This window comes from Bacillus rossius, chromosome 7 (genome assembly GCF_032445375.1).
Source record: "Bacillus rossius redtenbacheri isolate Brsri chromosome 7, Brsri_v3, whole genome shotgun sequence".
Classification (NCBI taxonomy): domain Eukaryota; kingdom Metazoa; phylum Arthropoda; class Insecta; order Phasmatodea; family Bacillidae; genus Bacillus; species Bacillus rossius.
In genome coordinates this window covers 55,355,902-55,374,855 of record NC_086335.1, presented here as the reverse complement: position 1 = coordinate 55,374,855, position 18,954 = coordinate 55,355,902, and the positions used below count along the sequence as shown (strand labels likewise).

The window sequence follows — 18,954 nt, the reverse complement described above, 5'->3', positions numbered from 1 at the left end:
TAGCCTCACCGTTAAATTGTTGTAGTATAATGGCATCTGTAATCGTTTTCGTATACAGTCCACTCAGTGATCGCGCTATAACACCTTCATTATGCTATGCTACAAATGAACTGAAATGGTTTTCTGGTAGGCGTGTGTTTACCAAGACACGGCACATGTACATGTGGACATGTCCCGATTTGGAGCAGTGGCTTTACTCGGTCCATCTTTCTGGTTCACGACAGTGCGGACTATGCTTCACATGACTGGCTCACTAATTGTGTTCCTGTATGATGTAGGGCCGAGTGGCCTTAAGTTAGATTTACAGAGGTGACTGAACAGCCGTGCAGCGACGCGCTGCATTGAATGAAAACACGTGCATACACAAAAATACCCTATAAACCACTACAACATGGTCGATTGATGCCCGCAGTTCATACCATGGAGTTCCAAATTACCCTAAATAACAGTCACTAAGAGGCTACAAATGGTAAATTAAAATAGGCCGCTATGGGGGGGATAGGGCCACATAAGCCCTCCGGCTGCAACACTAATAACTTATTAGCAACTACTGCGATATGGTTTGTAGGGACTAGCCATGGAGCACAATGAATGGTGAAGGAAATGTATGGGCATGATCTTAAAAAGATAGAACAAAGTTATTAAATTCGAGGCAGGGCAGAGATTTCAACATATTGGTACATTACAGCTACAGTATAATTTAAAATATTGTATAGAAAATTTATTTTTATTATTTATCCTTCTTGAGACATGACTATTACATAATAATAATAATAATGTCCCAACAATTTCAACACAGCCACTTAAATGTTGGTTATTACACCAATCTCAAACATCCAGTAACAAAATTGTGCTACAATAAAATATTTAATAACTTACTTAATTTTCATTAACAGTGATTGAACATGTTTAAATTTTTTCGTGGCTCACATTAATATTACAGTACACCATTGTTTATGTGGCTTCAAGACTTAGATTTATGCTCACTTTTACTGCTTAAGCTTTGCATATTTTTCTTAGTTGCATTTCCTTAGTCTGAAATAATTCATGGTAAACTAATGTATTACTGTCAACCTCAATCTACACTTCTTCAAAGTTTACAGGTGCAGGAGGTACACACACATTTTCTTCAGCACTTACCCTCTCTACAGTTACGGAGTTTGAAAAATCACCAGGTTGTTGGTTTTTTAACTTAGCTTCTCTAGAGGGCTCACACTCACTGTAAATATCCGATAAATCCAGATTAGGAACTTCTAATAAGTCTTCGTTGGCCACTGCCAGAATGTACTGAGAAGATGTACTTCCTTCGGTAGTCTCTACCAGCAGTAACTGCTGGCATTCGTCACCATCACCCGCTATGAAGTATGCATCAGACGTGAAGTCGCTAACTGCTAGTACCGATCCAGGGTGGTCTTTGTCCTCGGCAGCTGAACTAACAAATTCACTTTCCTGCAAATGCACTTTTTCAGGATAATCAACTATAAACTGAGAGCTTACCTCACTTTTGTTTGCAACCTGCACAGTGTATCTTGGATTCTCAAAACCATCTTCATTCGCATTGACAAGAAACTCCGCAGCTTCCATACACTCGTCATTTAAGTCTCTCAACGCCAAGTCAGCCATTTGAGCAGATTCACTGTCGACAATTTCAATTTCCTCTTTTAGAGACATTTTCTTGATTTTATCACCATTAATATTTAAAGGCTGCTCAGGTGTAACAGTATGAGTTAACATGTGGTCTCTCAAACCAAATGAACGAGCGTACATAATACCACATACAGTGCATTTGTACTTGAGCGTACTTTTTGCAGCATAGTGAGAATGCCGGTGCTGTCTCTCTGCATATGCAGTTTCAAATCTTCTCTGACAAACTGGACATTTGTAAGGTTTTGTGTGATTGTTTTTGTGACTAGATAGTGAAACTGCAGTTTTAAATGTTTTGGGACAAATGCTACACTTGTAGTTACGTTCATCTGAATGTGTGGCTTCGTGATCTCGCAAATTGTACTTTGATCGAAAACTCTTCTTGCACACTTTACAACAATAAGGTTTAATGCCCGTGTGGATACGGACGTGGATCTCTCTCGTGCCTTTCAAACGAAACTTCATGCCACAATAGCTGCACGAAAAAGGCTTTTCCCCAGTATGTAGCCTTTCGTGCTCCACTTTGGAGAAAGGTTGTTTGAAACGCCTATTACAGAAACGGCATGGATACCGCTTCGGGCCATTATGAGACAAAATATGCCTTCCTAGGTCTTCCGGGGAGCCAAATTTTCTTTTGCACACTCTACATAAATAAGGATTATCTCCTTTATGTGCACGCATGTGCAAATTGAATTGTTCGCGAGTGTAAAGATTTTCATTACAAATTTCGCACGTGAAGCGCTCATCGCCAAGGTGGGTTTTGATGTGCAATTGGCGAAACACAACGTCCATGGTCTTGGAACATATTTCGCACGTGAAAGTACATGGAACTGTAGCAACGGCTCTTTCGACAACAGCATCCACAAGCGTACTTTCACTCTCCGCGTACTCATCCACATTGTGATAGTGTGAGCGTACATGTTCATCCAGATGAATGTATTTAGAGAACACCATACCACACAGGTTACAAGATAGGTCTAAATCATTTTGCACTCCAACATCCTCCTGCTCTTGTTCGGAGGCGACAGGCCTCTTAGATTCAGCCCCTTTGGAGAGTTTGTCTCTTCTTTCAGCACACCTTTGCTCATACTCCTCTGGAAAATGTACTCTCATGTGTTGATTATAGCCTTGTTTATGCTCAGCAACAAAAGAACATATCTCGCAAGTAAAAATTACAGGAGTGCCATCTGCATTAAGCGCAATTCTTCTGGCAACCTTTGGAGCATGCATCCTCTGATGACCAACAAAAGCTGATCTTTTTGTAAAGACAGTTGAACAAATGTGGCATATCATTGGTTGTAATGGTAAAACTTCTTTCTGGGGTCTTACTCTTTTTCTTTTTTTGCATGCTTTAATTTGATTATGAACATCTGCACTACCACCTTTGGAGGCAGCATCTGTCACTTCTGTTGTATTGGTAACTTCACTGCTGTCTCTGGCTGAAGGAACACTGAGCTCAGTGTCGACTCCTAAACCAATTTCTATTGTAGCATTCTGTGTCTCTGCTTCTGGTTCCTTGTCCTTAAAATTTATAGTCAAAATTCTTTCCTTTGTGAACCGGCTATCACAATAATTTGTTACCTTCCCACACACATGTTTACAAAACGAAAGATACTTTTGAAATTCTAGGCCACAATTACGACAAGTATACACATTATCGAGAAATTTGCCATCACTGTCAACACTTTTTTTTACAATAAACTCCCTCTGGTTTCTAATCTTTTTCCTAATGGTAGCAGCGGTTAATTTTTGCTTGTCATTGTGTACACCACCTTCTTGACTTGTCTCTTTGTCTGCTGAGAACGACAAGTTGGACTCATTCGTGGATGGACAGTCAGGCTTCGAGTTGGCAGAGGAATCCTGGATCACTTCAGAACTTGACAGTATATTTCCATCTCTGTAAATGGATTCTCCATTTACAGCTCTAGGGTAAGTTTTTCCAGTCTGAGATCCAATAGCATTAACTAATTCAGATAAAGAGGTACATTTTTTAAGTGTTTTCAGATTTATACTAGACGTCATCGGTGTCAGAATAGAAGTAAGTCTATTCCCGCTAAAAACTACAACCGTTGGGATCTCTTTCCCATTTTTCTGTGAAAAAATTTTTGGAATGGCTTCAGAAAAATCAATTGCTGGACTGGGTTGCTGTTTGGCACCATGCTGATGGTTACTTGGACTACACACACAAAGCATATTGTTTTTATCACTGTTGCTACAAACACTTTCTTCAATATTAGTTTTATCACTGCTCACGTTGTGTATTGGCTTTTCATGGATGAGCAAGGATCTTGATGCTTGCTCTGAATCATGACCGGTCTTGATTTGCGATGAACTGTAGGCATGTTCCGTGTCTCTGTTATTTCGGGAAATAAAACTTCTTTGGTTTGAAGACATTTTTACATTCTTATTAACACTTGCGTTACCTACAGAAGTAAATGAATCATCACCGTTTGGTAGTGCTCTGTATAAGTCATTAGGTTTTTTGTTGCACTCACGAACACCGACAATGCCTCTTGCTTGCTGATGTTCTCCGTCAAGAGCACTGTCTTGTCCTGCCGATCTCTGCTGTGAATGATTGAAGGTGATGTCATTAACCTCTCTCCTCGAGGTTTTACAGAAAAACTGGATGCTCAAATCCCGTCTCTGGAATGTAAGAAACAATGTGTAAGTTTACAAAAGCCGAACCAAACAATTAATAAATTATTACATTTAACATTCACTCATTTACTGTAAGAACATCAATCTTTTGTGATATTCTAGTTACACATTCCAGGCCTTTATCCCAAAATCTAACCCCATGTGAATGTTATAGAGCACTTTTAAACCATGTTAGATAAATTTTAAGATTCAATGGACTTGGAAAGGTAAAAGTAAGTGGTTTTCCAATTATAAAAGAGTTTCAGAAATCTAATTTTGAAAAGAAAGAAAATACTTTCTCCAAGCTGTACACACAAAATTTACTCGGTCAAGTTAGTAGCAATTAAGAAATATCATACAGTAAAATTGAAATGCTTAAACTGGAAGCCATTGAAAACAGTTTCTTAAATATATTAATTTAAAACAATAGTACAATATAGTTGCATAAATTTTCAATATTTTTACATTTTCAAGATTTAAATAATTTCTTAGGATAACAATGTTTATTCTTAGTTATATTCAACACAAATGAACACATATTTAAGGACACAAAAGTTACATAAAAACGAACGAACATTAACGCTGCGCTGCGGGACTCACGTGCACTTCGACGTCCTGCTCGGAGTGGTGCACCCTAGCGTGCTCGTCAATGTCGGTGAAGGTGGTGCGGCACACGTTGCAGGTGAAGAGCTGCCGCGACGAGGCCCTCCTCGCGGGGGCAGCGTCCCCACTCTGGTCGCCGTCCGCAAGCGGGTCCGCCGTCCCCTCGTCCTGGCAGTCCACGAGGGACCACGAGCAGCAGCCTGCGGCAGCCACGAGGCACAGGCGAGAAACCTCTTCACCAAAAATTCAAGAGCGTAAACACACAGAAAAGAAGGGACTAAACAGTTCACAAATTACTAAAAACTTTTTTGTTGTAGACCTAGCATGTGGAAAAAATGGAATGCACATCCACAAGCCGGTGGATTTTCTCAAGAATTATGATGTCTTCCATAGCTGTTCCGAACTCAAAACGACTGTGGATGTAATACTATGAATAAAAACGTATAAGTTACAGTATTCTCTTATATTCAAGGGCGCCCATATGATAATTTGTAGGGGGGGGGGGGGGGGGAGGGCTAGACTTAGGGGTATGAAGTATTTTTAATATTTTGGAAGACTAACTGCGGCTTGTTACTAGCCATAAAATAGTTCCATTTCTGACCCTGTTAAAATTTTTTGTCCTGTTACTAAAATACTAGAACACAGTACTCATTCGCCATAAAAAACTTTATTGTCTACTTTATTAATTAAATATAAACTATTTTATTGAAACAAGTGAATTTTTAGTAACACAAATGCAGGAATACAGTCCTTATACTTTTGCAGCGTCTCGGGTACACAAATATCAAGAATACAGTCCTTCAACTCATTGCTCTCTTTACCTCTAAATAAATGTCGCGTACAAATTAAATTAATTATAAAGTTTAAAACGTGTTGGTCAAAAGATTTAACTTTGGGAGAGAAACGATTTAAATATGTTATCACACTATAAAATAGTTGTTTTTAAATGTAACGCCAAACTATGCTTATAATTATAGTCAAAAATTGTTTCAAACAATTTTTTTTTTTATTTTAAACTGTTGTTTACCTTTATCACGGCAATATTGTATCACACAAAATATTCCCTCGTTCACAGTTAAATGAATATTAGTATGTTTCGATATGAATCATAATTGCTTATCATTAAGAATTAGCACAACTGGATTCAGTAGTCGAGGACTATAAGTTTATTTAGTGATAGTAAAGCTTCAAATTACAAATGTGAAATATGTTTACAATATTCAAATAAGATATAAGTTACTATCAAAAGTAATTGTTTCAAATCATGTAACTTCAAACTCAATTTAATATTATCAGCTCAAATCATGTTATCAATGAGTGCCTTTAAACAGTGCTTACGGCTATTTTTGCTCAATGGTGTCAGCAAATTGGACCACTGGATATGAACTACACTTAAAGGACAAGGTAAATTCTCAAAAGTAAATTGCAAAGTTAAGTTATTAATCAAACAGCCACTTCTAATTCCATCTGATCAGACACAAAATCAACATTATAGTTAGAACAAATTAAAATTTAGTTCATGCCAAAAATTATTCACAATAAAATTAAATTGAAGATGAACTTCTGGAAAATTAGTGTGATCTCAGATTATATGAAAAGAAAATTATTTACTTGATCATCGATAGTTCAAGGGACTCTCGAAAATTTTTCAAATGCTATTCAATACGACGACAACCAAACTCTGTCAGTACATGAGAAAGTATGACGACACAGATGACCTCTGGCTCTGCAACACAGCTGTGCGTGATCCGGGAACTATGGCTGCTCACTGCCGCTGCTTCCTTCCTCGCAGTGGGAAAGGTCTTGTTTGGTACGCACCAATGGTCGACTTTGAAGTTCTGTGTGAAACACGGCGCCCTCAACTGCTTCTATATCGCCACTGCCGGTCAATCGTTGGCCTTCCTTCCTTCCAGCTGGAGCGGTTTTGATGTGAACTTGCAGAAATAATTCTCCTCAGCTCGATCCTCTTCAGTTAAAAATGTTGATCGCTGGCATTACAGCACGTTGAACAGCGTCAGTAATCAGTATTGCAGGCTGTAAACTTAGTTGACTGGTTTCATTCGTTACCGTCGTGAAAATTTGATAGTTCGTTTCAAAGCAAGCAATAGATCGTGAAGAAACCCTATCGTGGTTGCAGTTTATCACCTACTGCCGTCGTCCGGGGTCTCGGGCTCGAGTCCCGGTGTGGCTCCTAGTGGGGAAAGGCGGCTCTTGATATGTATTGTCCGGGTGAGCGTCAGACTAGCTCGGCTCTAGTCGTGAATTTGGGGTCGTGGATGTATGTGCCCCTGCGTGGCCCACTAGGGCCGGCGGCGGTGTTGCGTGAGATGATGTTTAAATAAGAGACGTGGAGTTGAGGTGGCGGTGTCTTACCTTTTATTCATAGGAGCGAGTCGTACACAATACAACACTCTACAGAGGTCCCCGGGGGGGGGGGGGGGGGGGTTTACTCGTTATTCCGTGGCGCCGTATTGTTTGTGTTCCGCGTTACGTAGGCCTCGGACGCTGTTACGTCTCATACGTCTCACTGGGTACGCGGGTAACGTAATTTCGTAACACAAAGGCGGGACACAAAAGTACACTGAATTAAGGGGGCGCGCACAAGTTACGTGGCACTCGTTACTCGGGTAACATAAGTTAGTAATACAAAATACGGGACACAAAAATACACTGAATTAAAGGGGCACGCACAAGTTACGTGGCACTCGTTACTCGGGTAACGTAAGTTAGTAATACAAAATACGGGACACAAAATACACTGAATTAAGGGGGCGCGCACAAGTTACGTGGCACTCGTTACTCGGGTAACGTAAGTTGGTAATACAAAATCCGGGAAACAAAATACACTGAATTAAGGGATGGACGGTTGGAGACGGCCAATCCCGTATACGAATGTCTCTGCGCGGGTGTTGTGCCCACTGTGGTGAAACACGCACCGCAATTAAGTTTGTCCAAGCTCCCTTGCGGGTTTGTGGTCAGCGCCGTGCGCGTGACCTTAAGTAAAGTTCTGTGAGTTGCGGGAGGCGGCCCGTGCCGTATACTGAAGATCAACCCCGCTGACCAAGTGTGGTGCGGGGTGTCTTTAAACTGATGCGGTCGGACTAGGTCCTGGACCGAAAAGGGGGACCGGGTACTCACAGAGAGGTTAAGTAAAAAAAAGGGGTTCTGTTAATTAGTGACTATATTTACCGGACGTTACTTTCGATGAAGACAAAGGCTGTTGCCCCTCCGTGGGACGTAGGTCCGCCCTGGTCCGTGAGCTGTGCTGAACTGCCGAACTGGCATGGCGTCCGAGGGAGGCTCGGCCTCTCTTGCGCCAGGTTTGACCTCATTACGCTAGACTCTAAATGGGTGTGTCTGGAAGAGACTTTATTGTCGCTAAAATCCTAATTTAATGTTTCAGGAGGAATGGGTACGGTTCTTCTCTTGTCTACTCAGGTTTTCGCGGGTTTGCCTTTAATCGCTGTTCGGCTCGCCTGACTCGGGTGGGTCATGGCCAGGGGTGTGTTCCGTTAGCGGGAGCGTATACTGGCGGGTGCAGGTCGGGCTCTGGGGGGGTCGTCGGCCGGACGACGTCACTACGATGATTCAAATTTGATGTCACCATAATCTAATTCATTAATACTACTTTTGCCACAGTTCTTTATTAGTAAAAACTTGAATGTCAGTCGAAACTATAATAAAATCTTGCAAAATTTGTAACGTGTGTACCTGCGTACACTTGCAAAGTATGGTACCCCTGACTTTTCATGGCATACCACCTGCCACACACTGAGCTGGGCAGGCTTCCCCCGAATAGACGAGACTATTCTTCTTCCAGCTCGTCTGGGAAGCCTGCAAGTATAAAAGGGCATGCGCCCAGACTATCGATTAGCAGAACAACTGGGACATCCAGCCAGCAGGCTGCTACGCTGCTCCGACACCGCTCGCCGGCCTACACCGTCAATTGCCGCGGAGTTGCTGCCGCCCGAGGACCGACAAGACAACGACTGGGTGAGACCTCTCCGAGTTGTAACCCAGGAAATAGACAGTTCAAGTGGAAGCGTCGCTGGAGTAAGCATAAAATCTTTCAGAACGAACATTAGCTAAAAACGACGGTTCAGCCACAAGGGCAAAGAGGGCGGGCATTATCAAACTCCGTGAGGGCCGAGTGAGCGGAAGTATTAACACAATCACGACACTATCAGGACACTATCGCGACCAGATCGCTACACAGTTTGGACTCTAACTCTACCGCCGGTTACGAAGAATCGTAGCCCCAAGAGACAGTGAACAAGATAACGAACTGACGCGTTACTGCAGGAATTCAGAGAGAGCTTCACATGGTACCGGGGTAAGAGTAACGAAAACCTACCCATAAGCATTGACAGCGTTACATGACTAGTGGCGTGTATATATTTGTAACCTCTGGTATTAACTATCTGTATTTACATTACGTGTAACATTGAGTAATATTGAGATTAGGTATGTTCCTTGTAACTTTGAAAATGGTATAGCCTTAGTAGTTGAAATTGACGGCGTTTTGATCGTTAGCTGTGACGAGCGCACGGCTCGCCACAATTAAGGGTATTGTTTTGTTTTAATTGTTCTGGAATCGAGCACGTAGCGTTAATTCGTGCGTTTTGTGTTCTAGTGGGAACTTAGCACAAGAGTTCGTCTCGACGAGAACCCAACTTGTTTAAGTGTTATGTCAGTTTGAGAATCAATGCAATTCCTTTTGGTGTTATTAAGTTTGTCAATAAATTGTTATTGGATCGAATTTAACTTAGCAGCTAATTTCATAACCACCCGCAAACGTCCCTTTTTCCTCCTTGTTAGGGTTTTCCTGTGTCTTTAGTAAAACCTGCGACAAATTGATATCTCGTGGATAATCAGAAGTAATAACGATGTCTCTACAAAACCGTGGTAGAACGAATACTCCTTCGTTCTAAATAATGTACTTTTCCTTTGCTATTTAAATGACTTTCAGATGTCAAAACACAAAACATAAGCTGAATGTCCTAGCTATCGCTATTCGCTGGATATGCTAGCCAATCATTAACTTTCTTACAAGGTCATCTTCTTATAATAATTAAATTTATTGTTTAACACATGCATTTCAATGGGTTATTTATAAAATATAAACATAGATAAAAAAAAGAGGAATTTCATATCACTGTCTAAACACAATCATAGAGGATTAACCTAAATTAAGTTAACGGAATTGTTAAGTCGGAATAAAGTATAAGAATTTAGTTTTCAGTATCTTATGCTTCTCTACCTTCATAATTTAATACAGAAAACAAATTAAAAATGCACACATCACACGATTTTTCACTGGTATTGACATAAAAAGCAATTTTTAAGATAAATTATTATGCATAAGTTTGATTATGGATTTGACTCTAATATTTATCTGAAAAAGCAAACTGTAAATTTATTTTCTTCTTGCCGAACAAGTCAAGCACTTTGTCCTCGAAACCAGGGTTTTTCACTCTTTTCCTGTGGACACTTAGAAGGCACAAGCTGGACAGACGGTCCTCGCCAGTAGTACTTCTCAGCCACGTCTTCACTTTACGCAGTGTGCTGAAAGAACGCTCTATTCCGCAAGTTGTGGGGGGTATGGTTTGGTAGAATATAAGCAGTCTCCTTACTGCTAGGTAAAACATTGTTTCTGAAAGTATATCATGGAGCTTTGTTTTTTCCAAACATTCCTTATTCGTCCAGACGTCATACCATAATCTGGCTTCTGCTTCCAAGTTGTCGATTTGATAAACCTTGTGCAAACTTTTATGTCTCTCATGAAATCTTCTTTCGTCTCCTTTTTCATCAAATGTTGGTGAAGAATTCCACCTTTGAAAGGTATGCCTTTATCTCTTTCAAATCTTGTAGTAAGTGACATTATAGAATCCATGTACGGATTATAAATCGCAACTTTGAAATAGTCTTCAGGTGATGAGCACTGGACATTCACGTTACATCTGTGGGTCTGCCTTCCAGCCAATATTGGGATTTTTATATCTATGTCAAGCTCATTACAATCATCTTTTACTGCCTCGAAAATGGTTTTGAATTCGACATTGCTTTCTCTCTGCTTTTGAAAATTTTCTAGCAGGTCAGTATTGATGTATCTGTCACCACACAAAAGTTAACATGATGCAATGCGTGGTGCAACTGTGGTTAGTCGCTGTGATGTCACTTTATATCACTCGTGCAATGAGGCAAGTTATGGAATGTTAAAAAAAAAAATAAGGGGAACGCAGGGGAGGGCAGAGGGCAGTCATTATTTTTACTATTTAATATTATATATATTCCATTCAATAAATTATAACATGTATTTTCAGAGGGTGGGGTGTTTAAAATTTTATGAAGATAACGATTTTACGAATGCAATCCAAGCGACCGTGAGCGTACGTAAAATCGGGATTCCAGTGTGAATTGCTTCCGAGTCTACTGAAGATAGCAGAATCCTTATCCTTTTAAACACTTTTGAAGGGAAAAAAAGGTTTTCCTCTAAATTCGAAATTCCAACATAAATTTTACGTTGTAGACTTTTCTGAACAATAATTCTTATTTGAGTAACTTTAATGGTGTAAGCTTACCTTAAAAATTGTGAATATACTGAGCGGATGTGACGAATGAGGAAAACTAAGAAACACTACATAATAACAATGGTTTTTATCTTTACACTTTTCACTGATTTATTTACACTTAAGTTATTTATACTGACTGACTACACTAAACTAAATCTAGACCAGATGTATAAAACTGTAGACCTAAAGACTATTGAAAAATCTCTGTTTTGAGATGTTATTTGTGAACATACACATTATTATGACGAAAAAGTAGCAAAATATTTTGCCGTCTGCAAGCACATGTCAACTGTCGCGTCGTCTAACTCTGACTGGTCTAAATCTGTTGTGTTGTGTTATCGCGTGAACTTGGGTAGGAATACGAAGAGGAATGACTCGTCACGGGCGTTGCACTTGCCCGCATTTTCTCCCTGTACACAACACCTTATATCGCAGCAGCAGAAACTAATGCTTGAACTAACATAAAAAAATGAAGTAGACATGTAAAAAACGATATACAATAATATATTCGTGTTGAACCACTTCTACATAATACCGAATTTAAATAATTTTCTTTAAAGTTAAACACCTGACTACACTATATTTTTTTATATATTTATTTATTATTATAGTAAACCTGATACGCCAATTATGAACACTCGCAATCAGATAATCATTAGTAAATTTGATCTAGCCAAAGCATTCGATACAGTAAATATCTGTTGAGAAAATCTGTAACATGACATTAAATGCAAGAGAGCTATCGTCATAAATTTTCAAAAAATTAACAAGAAAATTAATTAACCACCACTGCATGTGAGACTGAGTCTTAAAGCACAGCTGGTTATTTCATTGATTTACTATGCACTTAACACTCTCCAGCCCGAAATGCAATGCCAGGGAAGAAGCACCTACTGTCGTCGCTGGAACTGGCACACAGCGGTCCTTCCACCTCTTCCACCTGCACTTCTCGTGCTTTGAACAGGCTTCCGGCTTCCACCGGTCCCACGTCAAATAGTTCTTCCTGTAAAACAAGGGAGCCGGAGGTGGTACATAAGCTGGGATGGGTAGCCTCAGCCTCTGTGTATAGCCAAAAGATCTAACGCTCTTCCCGGTTGTGTATGCGGCGTATCCACATTCAATGCCCATGGTGGCCCCAGGGCGGTAAGGCCTATCAGCTAAGAGCGCTGGGTTAAGAAAGAAAAGGGGGGGGGAAACCCCTTGCACGGCATAAACTTGTAAAACAAGGGAAAAGAATGACAAAAGCAGCAGATGCACAAATTTGCCCAAACTAACAATCATCCTTCACTTAAATCTTTCTCGAGGGGGTAAAATGATTTCATTCAAACTAGACAGTATTCCCAGCCTTATATACTCATGCAAGTGATAATTACAAAAACTTGTGTTAACGTTTTAAACCCATTAGAGTACACTTGGTAACTGTTAAAAATCTTCATAACAGAACAATAAATTCAAGAGCAATATTGTGTTATAATTTACAGAAATATATCTTAAAAAATTTTTATGATGAGATAATAAATAAAAAATGGCATACATATATGAGATTTAGCCTTGCAAACAAAACTATGGGAAATAAAATACAGTACTATTTCTTGTTTATTTAGATTTTATACTCTTTAATTATAAATATTTTTCCACACACTGTAAGGTTTAAAAAACATCATACAAGTCACTGCTGTTACTGTACTCTGTGAGAACAAAGAACATATTGGATTTGATAATGTTGATAATGTTGTGAGCGTATGCGAAACATCTAAAAAGTTGCTTTTCAAGGGTGTTGAGCAAAACCAACAAATGTAATTCTCAGACTTTTCCATGTCTTCTCCAGGATTTTTATATAATTATTCAATAATGAAACATGTAATATTTCTATAAAACAAATAAATCTAAATCTTTGCACTCAACTCTGCCAAGGTCACAGCATACTTATGGATGCTTCCATGCTGTGACTTGTCTGACACAGTAACAAAAAGCCTGGGAATAATGAACAAAGTTATGTTTCTTACACCACACTCCAACTTATTTATGCTATAATAAAATATAACTCTGCTCAAAAATACCTTGCATAACATCGCAACATTACACATATTGACCCGGAACACTATATACGCGTAGTACAGTTAATGGGTTAGCGATACAGAATGAGCCATTTAATAACCACTTCATTTAAAATCCCTGACCTACGTAACTTATTTTCCTGACTATTCCATTTTATTTTCATTTCCAACACCCCTCTCACCTCCCCCCCCCCCCCCCCCCAAAAAAAAAAAAAAAAAACAAATTTCAAAATTTTCTAATTATTCCTGGTTTTCCTTGTTTCCTCTAATACTGAACATCCTGAACAAAGATGTTAGATTCCCGGTAAAGTATTTGTGGGGGGTTTTCAGGTAATTTACCAAAACAATTTATACTAAACTGGAAAATTTCCAACAAGTTATACTTACACAGAAACACAAAAATTTTAACAATTTTTTCTACACAAAAAGAATCAAATAAAAATATTTATTTTGTCTTTCTGTGCCACCTAAAGCCTCACTTAACATTAGGGTGTTGGGTAGGACCTATGCTACCCTTTACCGACTGATAGGAACAAAAACAAATGTTGTTTAAACAGTAGATAACAATCTGCAGAAAATTAAGTTATTGTATAATGAATATCAAACTACCTTAAATTATGCATTACGTTGACTTGGGGGAAAAAAAAAGTAAAATTTCAAAAACAAAAATGTAATATTTTTTCAGAATATTTTTAGAACTGAATATATAAGTTTTACCACTCACAACCCTAATCCTGAAATTAAGAAATGGCACCAAATTTTGTAGCACAAATTGCTTGAACAAACCTGTGTTTGTACAATGGCGTGCTTGAAGACAGGTCCTCTCTCAAAGCTTGCTGAGTACGCCTTCTCGCAGCCATCGTCTAGATGGTCAATCAACTCCTGTAACGTTCCCACCCTTTTCGAGCACAAAGTGCAGAAGATGTTGTACATGTAACTCAATATGTGGAACTTCAGAGACGTCTGGGTCTTGAATTTCCTCTTGCAGCACATGGGACACCGCAGCGCTCCCATTTTGCATGATCCTGGTGGAACAAACACACTCAAGTTAGTTCCCAAATACAAATAACATGCCACTTTATAACATAACAACAAATATTGAAAACTACATTGCCGAAAAAAAATACACATAATAATATACAGTATAGGTGAGCTAACATCTGTAATGGTCTGTGTGCAAACACAATCAGTTACAGCCAGTGGCGTAGCCAGGATATGGGTATGGGGGGGGGGGGGTTAAGAAGCATGCCCCCCCCCCCCCCCCCCCCGGCTAATAAAGCGGTGGGTCCGGGGGTCCACCCCCTGGAAAAAATTTGGATTTTAAGGTGTAAAATAGTGCTATTTTAGCAGTTTTCGGTACTTAGTTGTAATGGTAAAAATATTATTAATTTTTTAATAAAAAAAAAAGTTTGACTGATGAAGAAAGAAATTAATTAAAGATATTTTTATCAAACCAAGTGCCTTGTTTACGTCCACTCAAAATTATAAATCATGCTCGAAGCTCGACAATACAAAAAAAAAGAATAAAAAGGGTTGGGTTTCGGCAGAACTGATCTATTCCTGGAAACAATTAGCTTTAGCTTGAAGAGTTACATGACACCATGTCTTCTCAATTCTATACACACACAGCGATCCTTACACTTTTGGAAGCCCAGTCAACACCTGCTTATAATTACCGCGCTGGTTAAATACAGTAGGTGTAATATATTTGAAAGCATGGGACCCGTCACGGCGTCACAACCTTATAGCTTCTGTTCGCGACAGGGGTAGGGGAAGGGAAGGAGAAACGGTAGGGCTCGCTTACTCTTCCCCTCCAGTGCAGTGGCCGGTGATAGCAGTAAGACACCCAGGCTTTTAGCTAGCCTGCTTTCAGTTGAGAAAAAATAAGTGGGGCTAAGGGGGAGGGGGGGAGGGGTTAGAACCCCTGAACCCCCCTACCCCCCCCTGGCTACACCACTGGTTTCAGCTATCAGAGAATGTAACAAATAAGGAATGTAAATCTCATTATTTACTTAACAATATTTATTTTTTCAGGTAAAACAGCAAATACACATACAAGTCTGTAAAAAAGTTTGTTATTGTACTATAATATAAATAGGGGTCTGCGAGTATTTGAAAAATGTTCAGTATTAATGAATTATTTTATATCAAACATTTTTCAAATACTCGCAGACCTCAATTATTTATATTTACACATATATATATTTATATGTGTATATATATACATATATATAATTATGTATATGTATATATATATACATACATATATACTTATATATATATAACCAATAGATAGGCCTACACGATGTTAGACACATTCACAAAAAAAAATTATTGAAAAAGACCTAATCAATAAAACAACATTCAAACTTTACGACAGGTTTAATTTTAATTTAATATAACTTACACATCTTTGTAACGGTTCCATGTATATTACTCTCTTTTTATTTTACTGTATGTTAAAATTTGATTAGAAATTGATATTCATGAATATTGTGAAATTTTATTTGAAATTTTATTCGAATGAAAAAAAAAATTATTCAAAGAAACCTAGGTATATATAAATGCTCAATTTTATTCTTAATTTCATTTTAAAGGTTTTCAGAGTAACTGAACTTAATGATAATAATTTTTTGTAATGAAAGTTTTTGATTAATACAAGTTAAAAAATGTTCTGAAGCAAACATAATAGGTATCTTATAAAGTACCTACCATTTTAAACTGAACTTCCATTTGAATGAGTAACATAGTACTTAAAAATTCATCTTGAATTTTGGATTTTTGGATTTTCTTGATTTAAAATATCCTTATTTTTGGGTCAGTTACACTTCAAGGTCATCCTTTATTTGAATTTCAAAATGCCAGTGTATAGCTCATAAGCAAGGTATTCTTTTGTAAAAAGTCCATTTATAAATAAAATATATTTTATGTGAGATCAATTTAAAACTGAGATCGATTCATATTAGTATTAATTTTAATACTTTAGGTTGCGAGGTCATCCTACATGTTTTGTTTGATATTATACTTTAGATTTAAGAATTGGAAATAGTAGTTTGAAATTTTAAATTAATTTTTTTTAAAAAAGAATTAACGTGGCACTGGTAGGTACAATAATTTAACGTAAACCAAATGAGCATTCATTAGGCACTAAATTGTTCAAACATGAATATTTAAATTTCATTATATGTAGCAATATACCTATATATTTTTAAACAGTGATACTATGTGATTACTTGCACAATCCTAGAATATAGTAAATGTAACTTATAAAACCTGAAAAATTAATTAAATTTCTCATTTACAATTTATATTTTAGATGGATCTTACATCCTTATAATACTACACTGGCATTTACCAGGAATGGATATAGAAAAATCTCTTTGGTGGAAACCTCCCACAGGGTAAGTGGCTGGGATCAAATATACCAGTTCTGCCAGTTAAAATACTGTAAATTGGTGTAAACAACTGGTTACATTAGGTGGAGATAGCAACATTAAAAATACTTAACCGTGTTTTTCAGGACAATTAGAACTCAGAAACACCATTTTCTGAATTTCAATATTTTCACAATAATGGCAACTCTCCGCATTATTATGCATTTTTAATTACAACCATTCATTTGATTATTTTTGTACATTTTTCACTGCAAATCACAGTAACTATGCTTTCTAGAGCAGAGGGTGCACTTATCAGTTCAATTAAAAGTGAGCAAAAAATCTCTGCAGGTAGACAGTTTTTTTTTGTTTTTTATTTTATTTTAAGGTGGCCTACAGCTTTTCGCCAACAGCCAAAGGGTCATTATTTTCAGTGCGAATCTCAATTTCAACTCGTTTTCAAATATCAGAATATGTATGGTACACCCATGCCTTACCCGGGACTCGAACCCAGGACCCCTCGCACCGTAAGCCGGTGTGCATCCGACTACGCTACAGAGGTCGGCAGGTAGACAGGTGTCTTCTCCATGCATGCCACAAACCTGTCAAGCATAGATAGGTAATAAAATATGTTTAGAAAACAGAAAATAGTTCAATATAAATTTTATTTTCAGATAGACAACTACTTTTTTTATTTTCTAAGTTTTTAAAGAGAAAAACCCTTAAACCCTCCCCTTGCGAGGTGGGTTAACAGAGGGGAGGAAGAATCAAGCAAAAATAGAGCCAACTTCAGCCAGTCTAATATTTACAAGATCATTTTCTGTTTTTACTTTCTCCAGCTAATTCTGTTTAGCATATTGCACAATGGGAGTACATTCTGTTTATAATAAACATATCAAGATTAATTTTAAGAACAATTTAGAAGAATATTATTTTTTAGAATCGTTCTTTAGTGCGGCGGATTTTGATTCAATTCTAATACACAACCAATAAAATTTGTAAACTTTTGCCAAAACACAATAAACCTTTTTTTAAGTTAAAAAACAAGTAGTGTCATTATATATATATATATATATATTGTACTTAATACTTTATTACATCCTATATGATTCAAATTTTTAATGCATTAGACATGTGTCAACTTACTCCGAATGGACTGTACGTTTTTATCACGTCCTAAACCCAACCTACATCAAAACAGCGCCATTGTCGAACAGTGGTTTTTCCTTCATAATGTTGGTAACCCTCAAAGGTACTATAGAGTTCCAGAATTATCCAAAGTACAACTTTTACTATTTTTCTAAAGCTACAAAAAAATAAGTTAATTGTGATCAGTATTATTTGTACATTTATGTACAAATAAAAAATAGAATTCTAAAAAATTAAAAATATATTCTACAGCTGTTTACCACAAGCCCTGTGGCTTCCAATTTATGCTTCTAACTGCTTACCTCAACACCTCTGCATTACCATTACCATCATTTCCCTCTCGAACAATGCCGATCGAAATACCTTCAAGACATTACATGCAAATGGATAGCGGTTATGCCATACACCCGGTATTTTAAGTAAACTAGCTTTTGCATAAAAATAATATTAACAATTAACATAATAATAAACTTAAAATTTTTAATGGGCTGAAACATACCAATTAACATTTTTTATTTACTTATAGAAGCTTTTTGATGACATGGCCTGCACTCGTATGGACCTGGTATAGTCGCCTATGTCATATGCACAACACATGCAAACTTTGAGTCAAAATTGTTTCACCCATTCTTCGCTGTAGCTTTCTCCACACACAAATAGTAGGTCTCATCCGAACACTAGTCCCGATAGAATGGTGACATGGTGTAAGTAATACGAACCATTTTTTCGTGATTCCAAAATCACGATCACTGGGCTGAACTTACAATGCTGAGGATGAGAGTGGGTGACATGACAAAGATTGAAAGGGGGAAGGTGCCAAGAAAGACAGCGAGTATAGGGGAATTTTGTGCCAGTTGATCGAGGGAGGGGAGTATGTATGTTTTTACATTTATATTGCCATCGCCCGGCCTCTGTAGA

At 37.9% G+C, this 18,954-nt stretch overlaps 1 protein-coding gene across 4 annotated transcripts; it reads right to left on the bottom strand.

The window, feature by feature from the left end:
- Positions 1 to 708: 708 nt before the first annotated feature.
- LOC134534063 (uncharacterized) lies at positions 709 to 18,112 on the bottom strand. Of its 4 annotated transcripts, XM_063372051.1 has the most exons (6): positions 18,034 to 18,103; positions 17,385 to 17,489; positions 14,300 to 14,538; positions 12,351 to 12,459; positions 4,882 to 5,084; positions 709 to 4,287 (listed from the first exon to the last, which is right to left on the bottom strand). In XM_063372051.1, the coding sequence occupies exons 2-6, from the start codon at positions 17,428 to 17,430 to the stop codon at positions 1,081 to 1,083; spliced, it is 3,804 nt and encodes a 1,267-aa protein (XP_063228121.1). In that variant the 5' UTR covers positions 17,431 to 17,489; positions 18,034 to 18,103; the 3' UTR covers positions 709 to 1,080. The 4 variants fall into 4 exon arrangements, with proteins under 4 accessions (XP_063228121.1, XP_063228122.1, XP_063228123.1 ...); XM_063372052.1 differs by lacking the exon at positions 17,385 to 17,489 and having other exon boundaries at positions 18,034 to 18,112; XM_063372053.1 differs by lacking the exons at positions 17,385 to 17,489; positions 18,034 to 18,103 and adding an exon at positions 16,226 to 16,441.
- Between the last annotated feature and the right edge of the window lie 842 nt (positions 18,113 to 18,954).

Bases quoted from the DNA above. Each gene is read 5' to 3' on its own strand.
- LOC134534063 (XM_063372051.1), bottom strand. From the start codon at position 17,430: ATGCACACCGGCTTACGGTGCGAGGGGTCCTGGGTTCGAGTCCCGG. The intron at 14,539-17,384 runs GTAAGGCATGGG...TTGTTCCACCAG, and splicing joins GTCCTGGGTTCGAGTCCCGG to GATCATGCAAAATGGGAGCG. The intron at 5,085-12,350 runs GTAGGTGCTTCT...TGGCTGCCGCAG, and splicing joins TGCCAGTTCCAGCGACGACA to GCTGCTGCTCGTGGTCCCTC.